The sequence below is a fragment of the Eucalyptus grandis genome, chromosome 1 (assembly GCF_016545825.1).
Source record: "Eucalyptus grandis isolate ANBG69807.140 chromosome 1, ASM1654582v1, whole genome shotgun sequence".
NCBI classification, from domain to species: Eukaryota; Viridiplantae; Streptophyta; class Magnoliopsida; order Myrtales; family Myrtaceae; genus Eucalyptus; species Eucalyptus grandis.
The window spans coordinates 53,611,737-53,620,630 of NC_052612.1; the positions used below are offsets into that span (position 1 = coordinate 53,611,737).

Below are 8,894 nucleotides of genomic sequence, written 5' to 3' on the forward strand. Positions count from 1 at the left end.
AACATGGCTGACGTATAATCTTGAGAGATATGGAGGAAACAAAGTCGGTAAATCGTAGATTTCAATTATTTCCATTTTACCCAAAAAAAGAAAAATTAGATTAGTGTCCTTATCAGCTTTATTGCAATTTAAAAATGCATGTAGAATTAGTCATTCATATTGCAAATTTTCATAAAAATAAAAATAACAAAAGGTTAACTTTTTTGTCAAACCGACAAATTAGAATTTCATCAGTTTCTAGTATTTTCTTTTAGACATTTGATCTAGGGACATTAAAATTTAGACCCCTTAGGTCTGATTAAAGAAATTTTCTATGTAACGGATTAATCGTTTAGAGCAAGAGAGTTGGCAACGGTGTTAAATTGGCATAAGTTCATCTTTTGCATGATCGAGTCAAGTAGTACAAGGCACGAAACCCTAATGGAGACCTGTTTTCATTTTTGGCAAAGGGGCTGGCAGTTGTGCAAGACAAAAGGAAAATAGATTTATATATTGAAAATTTTAAAATTCATCAAATTGGTACAATCAAATCCTTTTGTTAACACCATCAATTTGAATGACTAAAATTGCTAACGTAACATTTTTAAATTATTTTCCCTCTCACACGTGACGTCTTTTATTATTCTCTTCTGCAAATCTTATTTTGATTAAATTAAGAACTAATAAAACTAATTTTTTTTTAAAAAAGCGTTTGGACTGCATGCATTAAGTGAAAGGACAAAACCCCTCGTCCTTGTTACCCGCATTATTAAGTTTAGCGAAAATACCGCCGGTACACTCGTCCTTGTCGCGTGCGTTTTTAAGTTAAGCGACAAAACGGCCGGTCCCCTCTCGTTATGAATGCATGCTTGTCCTCAGCTCTGCAGAGCAGGGCGAGTGTCTCTTTCCTCTATTTCCCGGTTACAATTTGCAAGCGTATCTACTCGACTGGGTTGGCCACGATGTAGAAACCAAAGCTTGGTAATCAATACAGCTCTAACGCTTAGTTGAAAATCACTAGGGAACAATTCTCCCATTGTACACAAAAAGAGAAAAGGCAACAAGGATTTATTGATTTATATTACTCTCGGTTCAACCGACCACCGAGTAGATGATAGTAGCTTTGTCGTAAGTGCTTAGTTGGCCCCGGCCGAGGTGGTGAGTTGCTTCTTAACAACTTCAGCGATATCTGCATACAGCTTCACTGAAACAAGGGAGACATCAAAGGTTGCCCCATTGGCAATTTTATACTCAATGGTGGACTTGATCATGCACGACTCCTCCTCGTCCTTGCCTATCACTTCGAATCGCGATCGATACAAGGAGAGTCCCATATCCAGGAACCCGCCTTCGATCGCCTCAGTTTCTTTCACACGGTTTTTGTGGTCCACCTTGGTGAACTTCTCTTTATAGGAGAAACCTGTCGCGGCAAAAGGAAGATGGGTAGTGAATGAGTGCAATTGATGATCATTGCGTCACTTAGATAATGGTTTTGCTAGTATAACAATTTTTTAGGTACAGTAAGAATAATAATTTGTTATGAATAACAAATATTTGAAAAAGTGGATCTCATAACAATTTATGATTATTTATTAATTGATTTTTTATTATTTAGAATTGACTGTTATTCTCGTAATGGATTAAAGATCATCACACAATCATTTTTCTAGACATATCTACCCATATAAGATTATGTACCTCCAGCCAAAGTGATCTTGATGATGGTGCCGACGGCGCCCTGGCCTTCTAGGATGTCGAGTCCGATGATGGCATGGGGAGGGCCTCCTTGGCCAGCAGGGCCATCTTGGTGGTGCCATACAGCTCCCATACTTTGGCTGCTCCCGCCTTCACTTCTGTCTCGTACGACACCTGCCCAGACATCTCTCTCTCTCTCCCTCTCCCTCTCTAAACCGACGACGAGTTTATGCGTGCGTGGTGTGGAGGATGGGATGGATGCGTTATGTGTGGGTTGGAGTAGGGGGGCGGCACATGTATATATAGAACGGTCGGGGAAGTGGTTCCCTTTTTTTCTTCTTCATTCACTCTCAAAACGCGGAGGAAGGAACCCGTTTGCCGGATAAGCGAGGGCATATCAAACAAGACCCAATGCCACGTGTTTACGGGATTGAGAGTTATCAATTCCACACGACACCTGCGCCTAACTTGACTAGGCATTTTTCATGCTTTGCAGGAAAAGGAAGTTTTGACTTTGAAATTAGAAAAAAAGAAAAGAAAACTAAAACCTGAAAACTTGTTGGGATTTTATCAAGGATGTTGCCGATCAGATCCAAAGACATCGAGGGAAACTTAGAATTTTCATACCAAAGTCCCAAGTACATAACAAATTCTTGACTAAGAACAAGAACCAAGAAAGCAAAAACATCCACTGGTACATTTTCGTGTTCTTCTTAGCTGGTGCAAGCTTGTGCTTCACGCCTCTGATCTCAACTGGAAATTGGAATGGGGACTATCCTTCTTCAACATCGTCTTCATTAGGTCCTTTGCTACATCAATCAACTCATTTTCCTTTCTCGATTTTGTACTTGTCCCTTGCTTCACGCCTCTGATCTCCAGGAAACCTTCTTCCTGAGGTAGGCGCCTCATACCATTATACATTAATTTATTGAGAAAAAAAAAGGATTGAAAGATTAAAGGTGTGCTTATTTGATTGAAAACATTTTTGGCAAATTATCTTTCTTAACTTTCACTCATTTTATTTGTTGAAAGTGACCAATTTATGGAAAATCATTTACCATTACAAAAAATAAGCATTTTTAAAATTAGGAAAATATATTCTCTTATTTGAAAAGGGAAAATTATTTCCTAGAAAGTATTTTTCTTTAGCACAAAATTTTCCTTGAAATAAGCACAATAAAAATGATTCGGAAAACATTCTCTTAAAAATGATCGTGTATATTATTTACAAAAATGAATGAGCGAAAAATATTTTCTTTGTCGATGAAAATATTTAGACATAAATTATTATTGGTAATGAAACATTTTTTTTTTAGATTATTTATTTCGAGTAGTATAAACGATCGTTTTTGGGAGAGTGTATCACGGAGAATAAATGATTTGGAATAAAAAAATTCCTAAAATGATTGCTCATAATATTTATAAAAGTTAAAGAACGAAAAATATTTTTATCGTACATGAAAATATTTAAGACATAAATTATAGTTATTAAATTTTTACTAACTAATTAATTCAAACAATATAGACGACCATCTTTAGAAAATATTTTTTAAATGATTTATTTTTCGAGAAATAAATAAGCTACTTTTAAAGAGTGGTCAATGGATTTAGCTAAATTTCATTGGCCAGGGGAGCTGGGCCTGGCCTGAAGTGAATCGAAACGTGAAATCCAATCCAATAGGGTGGCCTCGAAGAATCATGGCTCGATGCCTCCCCCTCCTCCTCCTCCTCCTCCGTCGTCTTGCTCTTCTCATTCATTCGCGCGGACTGCGACTTGACTGTGTGAAGGAGGAGCAGAGGGAATGATGAGGAGGTGGTTGGTTGAGGTGTCGAGGTTGGGGCGATGCTATCCCAGCTCCTCCGCTCCGCTGCCGCCTGCCCCCCTCTCCTCTCGTCGTTTACGTAACTTCGACTTTCCAAATTTCCACTTTTGGTGTTTTCGCGATTGCTTCCACTTGTTTTGTAACTGCGCTCGTATGCGATCGAGGAAATAGAATAGCTGTCATCGTTCTTACGCATTCGATGTAGGCAGAGTATTGTTTGCAGGATGCATAATGCGGTTGAGCATCTTCTGCGTCTATCTCACATTCGTCTGTGTTGTGTTGTCTTGTGCCGTGCAGAATGCTAGGTCCACCCCCTCCGTCCCGCTTCAACAAGAGAAGCTGAACCAGTTAGGTCTCCCAGGTGATCATCCCTGAACGAGTCTCTCCAGTGGAGAGATGGTGTCGGAGCTGTTCTGCTGATGTGTCAGCTTGTGTACCCGTCATCTCCCTCTAGGATTTTACCTTCTGCGAGTGTGCTGTTCAACTTATTAGATTCTAATATCTTCTATGCTGGCATTACCGGTTCTCTTCCCGTGCTTCACTGTTACCACGGTGAAGCTTGTGACTCTAGGCTGGAGATTTGTCGTGAACACAATTTCCATCCCCAATCCGTGTAATAAAATCCTCGATTGATGGACTTTTAGTTCATAGGTTGCTGTCGAGATTATGTTTAAATTTTTTCATTTTTTTTCTTATTGTTGGGGGCTGGTAAGGGATTGCCAACCATTGAGTAAGGGCGTGCAAGCCTCGTCAACCACTAGGCAAGGGCTGTAAGCCCTCGCTCATAGCCGGGCGAGGGCCATGAGCCTTGCTGCAGCCAGTGTGGGCTTGTAGCCCTTGCCCAATAGCTCACGAGTGCTCACAACCCCTACTTAAATCTGGGCAAGGCCTCCCTACGTATGCCGTAGCCGACAAGGGCTTGTAGGCCCTTGTTTAGAGGCTGGTGGCTCTTGCTGGCCCTCAAGAATAAAAAAAGAAAGAAGAAAAGATTAATAATTTTTTTTAGAAACTTTTTAAAAAAATAAAAATCATGGACGTGCGAACCCCTCAAGTACCATAACTTTGCACAAATGGATATTTAAGTGCCATAATTTACGAAATGTACACTTAAGTGCCAAAATCGGAGTAAAATGGATCACTTGAGTGCTAATCCGGCCAAAGTCCAGCCAAAATGCCGACGTGGCATTTTTCCGGCGAACCGAGCTCAAAATGACGCTGTTTTGTACGCTGACATGGCCAAATAATGCAAAAACGGCGTCGTTTTGAGCTGACGTGGTAAAAAAATAAATAAAAATTAATTAAATTAAATTTAAAATTAAATTTAGTTAAAATATTAAAAAATTAATAATTAAAAAAAAAGGGAACGGGGGAGGCGGCTGAGGGATCATTGAATGAGATGATCATGATGTAGAAACTAATATCAAACTTGGTAATCAATACAATTCTAACGCTTAGTTGAAAATCACTCGGGAACTCTCCCTTTATGCATGAAAAGAGCAAAGGCAACAATGATTTATTGATTTATAATATTCTCGGTTCAACCAATCACCGAGTAGATGATACTAGCTTTTTTTTGGGTGCTCAGTTGGCGCTGGTCAAGGTGGTGAGTCGCTTCTTAACAACTTCCATGATACTTGCAAACAACTTCACCGAGACGAGAGAGACATCAAAGGAAGCCTTGTCGGCGACTTCATACTAATTGGTGGTCTAGATCATGCATGACTCTTCCTCGTTCTTGCCTATCATTTCCAATCGCAATCGATACAGCGAGAGTCCCATATTTAGGAGCCTGCCTTCAATAGCCTTAGTAAAAATTGTCGATGTTGGTGCTGCTTGTGCCAACATCAACGGTGCCACATAGGATGATCGGTACTGACTAGACCATTATGTTAGCGATTTCCAGTTAAAATTGGATGGAACAACTAAATTGATGAATTGTTAAAAGGTGTAGGACTAAATATAATTAAATGTTTACGGACTCAATTTGTATAATTGAAATGTTTGAAACAAAATTGTCTAAATTGAAAGTTTTATAACTGAATTGGTCACTTTATAATATGTTTAGGATTTTTTGGACAATTTTCTCTCTACTTCTCCTGATGAAATATGTTTGCCTCTTGGTGAACCCCTCTTTTTCAAGAAAAGAATGTTGTTGCAATGTGATTTGTTTCGGTTTGGTTCTTCATGTTTGAGGCCAAGTTGAAGCCAAAGTAAGAAGTTGTTTATCTAAACTCACCCACCTTGTGCTTCAGGCTTTGATCACTCATGCTGGTCTCAACGGACCGTCAAATTCATGATCAAGTCTATTACACAATAAGATATCTCTACATCCATTACCTTATGATGTCTCTCACTCTCCTAATCACTTGATCTGAATAATAGGAACAAAGGAGAGTATTTACAATTTACATCACATGAAATTTCGCATCACCTGGTCCTATATTTCGGTTGCTTTTTGAGACAAAAAGAAGAAGTATATTGTGATGTATCATCTCGCCAAACTATTGAAACCATAACATTAAATTTTTATAATTACTAATATGTCGCAATCCCTTCGAGGATGAGACTATCAATTGGCGATTGTATGATCAATCATTTATTTACTGCTTTGGAATTTGGTTTATAACATTTGCCTTGAATAAAGACTCTATCAAGTAGCGAAGGTTCCATATACACTACATAAATGACGACATAACCATTAATGAAGTAGAAGGAGGAAAAAAGTTAAAACTCAGCTAAACTTTATATATGTTTTGTCCTCAACTTCATCGGCAGAAACCAGAAACCAAGCTGGTACGTCGTAATAACACGTAGATTATAATATTAATCAGCAGCAGAAGATTTGATTGGAGGAGAACATGGCTGATATATAATCTTGAAAGATACAAATGAAATCAAGTCGGTAAATCGAAGTTTTCAATTATTTCATTTTTTACCCAAAAAAGGAAAAATTAGATTAGCTCCCTTCTCACCTTCATTGCAATTTAATCAACGCATTTAGAATTAATCCTTTAGATTTCAATTTTTCTTAGAAATAAAAATAACAAAAGGTTAACTTTTTTTGTCAAACCATACACACACTCTCTTTCTCTCCATTTCCTTTCTTGGGAAAAAAAATCAATAGATCGAGAAAAATAATGAAGTCGGATTTGGATGCATGATAACATTCTATTTAGAAAATTATTTACCCTATAACATCGTCAATTGTTACTAGCAAAAATTCTCAAGAATACAATAAAGCCTCAATGATAATACTTAAAAGCAATTTTGGTATTTCTTTAAAACAATTGAAAACTATGGTTGTATATCTCTAGAAAGAAAATAAAATTGAAAGAAGAAAATTTGTAATGTAGACATGTTAGTAATTGGTAACGAAAGACAAAAAGATATATCCAAAATTACACAACCTTTCAAAGGCTAACAAGTTATATCTGAACAAAGAGGACATTTGACATCGCACTAAAGAAATAAAATTTGAAAATAAATAAATAATTATCGTAACAGTGAACAATTGCATTGTTTCTATAGGACACTATGATTAATCTTTTATAATTATACGTCCGAATTTAAATACAAATAATAACAATAATTGTCTATTAGTGCTAGGGGTGAGCATCGGTTCAGGGGCAACCTTGGACCGACCATGGATCGGCCCAACCCTGTTGGTCTTAGTCCGGTTCCTAGGGAGATTGGGTTGGTCCTTAGTCCTAGAATTCTTGGACCAGCAGCACTGTGCGAGTCGGTTATCGGTCTTAAGAGTTCCGGGTCGGTCCAACCTGGATCAATCCTGACTATATATATATATATAAAATATTATTTATAATTTTTGTATATAGAGAAAACTGTTGGAGAAATCTTCTTGAAGTGTTTTGAAGTTGACAAAGCGTTTCTATCAGTCTAGTCTGAAGGCTTGCAGACTCTGTTATTTAAAGTCTGAAGACCTCCGGACAGCCAGACTCAAGACTCAAAGTCTATCCTCATTGACAGTCTCTAATCCGTTGAAGAAAGGCTATCTAGAACTGAATGTTTCGTTAAGGATTTAACCTTATCATCTGGAGAAGACCTCGTGGCTGGAAAAGACGTAACAGAATCCTTTGATTGATCGAGATTGATTCGATGATTGTCTAAATATTATTGGAAAGTTCTACTTATGGAAACCGAGATCCTGATTGTATGGGCGAACATGATTGATGGGCTATCAACTCGTTCCTTTAATAGCTCGAACAATCTTCCTAATTGATTCCGTGCAATGGGTAGATTGGAGGAATTCCTTTGGTAAGTGCCAACGGGTATGATGGCATAAAGGAGTATATAAGGAAGACGTTCTTAGTTGTTCGAGGAGTGTGCGATAGAAGAATTCCAAAGTCTGAAGCTCCTTTTTGTTTAGACAATTCCTTTGAGCAAATACTTGTATACAAAAGAGAGTCTATATTTGTGAGAAACCTTGAGGAGGTGTGAAAGAACATCTACACCTTGGAATCAAGGCAAAGCTGTGCTGTAACTTCTCTTTTGATCATAGTGAAATCCAGCCGGTGGGGCTGTCGGTGCGGAAGAGTGGATGTAGGCTTGGAATAAGCCGAACCACTATAAATCCTGTGTTTAATTTTCTCTTCCTCACTCTCTCTACCTCGATCGTATTTCATTTTGTTAATCAAGAGAGAATTTCCTTTCTCTCGTTTGCCAAGAATAGCTTCCGTATCTCGACAAATTGTTTGTGCACCTATTCACCCCCCTCTAGGTGTTAATACTAGCTATCTCAATTGGTATCAGAGCCTGTGTACTCACTTTGTTTGAAGTGTTTTACTTCAGAGTTAAAGATCCATGGCTAGTATGCTAGCACTAGGGCTGATGGAAGGGCAAAGCAATACCAGACCACCCTACTTTGATGGAAATGATTACAACATCTGGAAAAACAAGATGAAAGCTTTCCTACGATCAAAGGATCCTCTGGAATGGGACGTTGTAGAAAAAGGAATTACTCCTACAGCTGTATCAGTCTATGAAAGAGGGAAAGAAACTGTTGAGACCAGCGGAATGACTCAGGAAGAGATAAACAAGAGACAAGCACTCAATGCAAAAGTAATTTACTCTTTATATTGTGCTTTGTCACCAACTGAATATAATAGAATATCCTCTTGTGTTACAAAGAAAAGAAGTCTAGGACAGATTGCATATCACCTATGAAGGAACAGATCGAGTGAAGGAAACCAGAATTAATATTCTTCTCGGTCAATATGAAGCCTTCAAAATGAAATCGGGAGAATCTATAACCGACATGTTTAGCCGTTTTTACGATATTGTCAATGGTCTTGAGAATCAAGGACAAAAAATTTCTGATCCCATGAAGGTAAACAAACTATTGCGTGGACTCTCCAAGGATTGGAATCACATAAAGAC

General features: G+C 38.1%; 1 protein-coding gene across 1 annotated transcript; it reads right to left on the reverse strand.

Moving 5' to 3' along the window:
• Nucleotides 1–946: 946 nt before the first annotated feature.
• Nucleotides 947–1,924, reverse strand: LOC120290389 (norbelladine synthase-like). The gene is made up of 2 exons (XM_039306490.1): nucleotides 1,678–1,924; nucleotides 947–1,399 (listed from the first exon to the last, which is right to left on the reverse strand). The coding sequence occupies exons 1-2, from the start codon at nucleotides 1,805–1,807 to the stop codon at nucleotides 1,116–1,118; spliced, it is 414 nt and encodes a 137-aa protein (XP_039162424.1). The 5' UTR covers nucleotides 1,808–1,924; the 3' UTR covers nucleotides 947–1,115.
• Nucleotides 1,925–8,894: the final 6,970 nt, after the last annotated feature.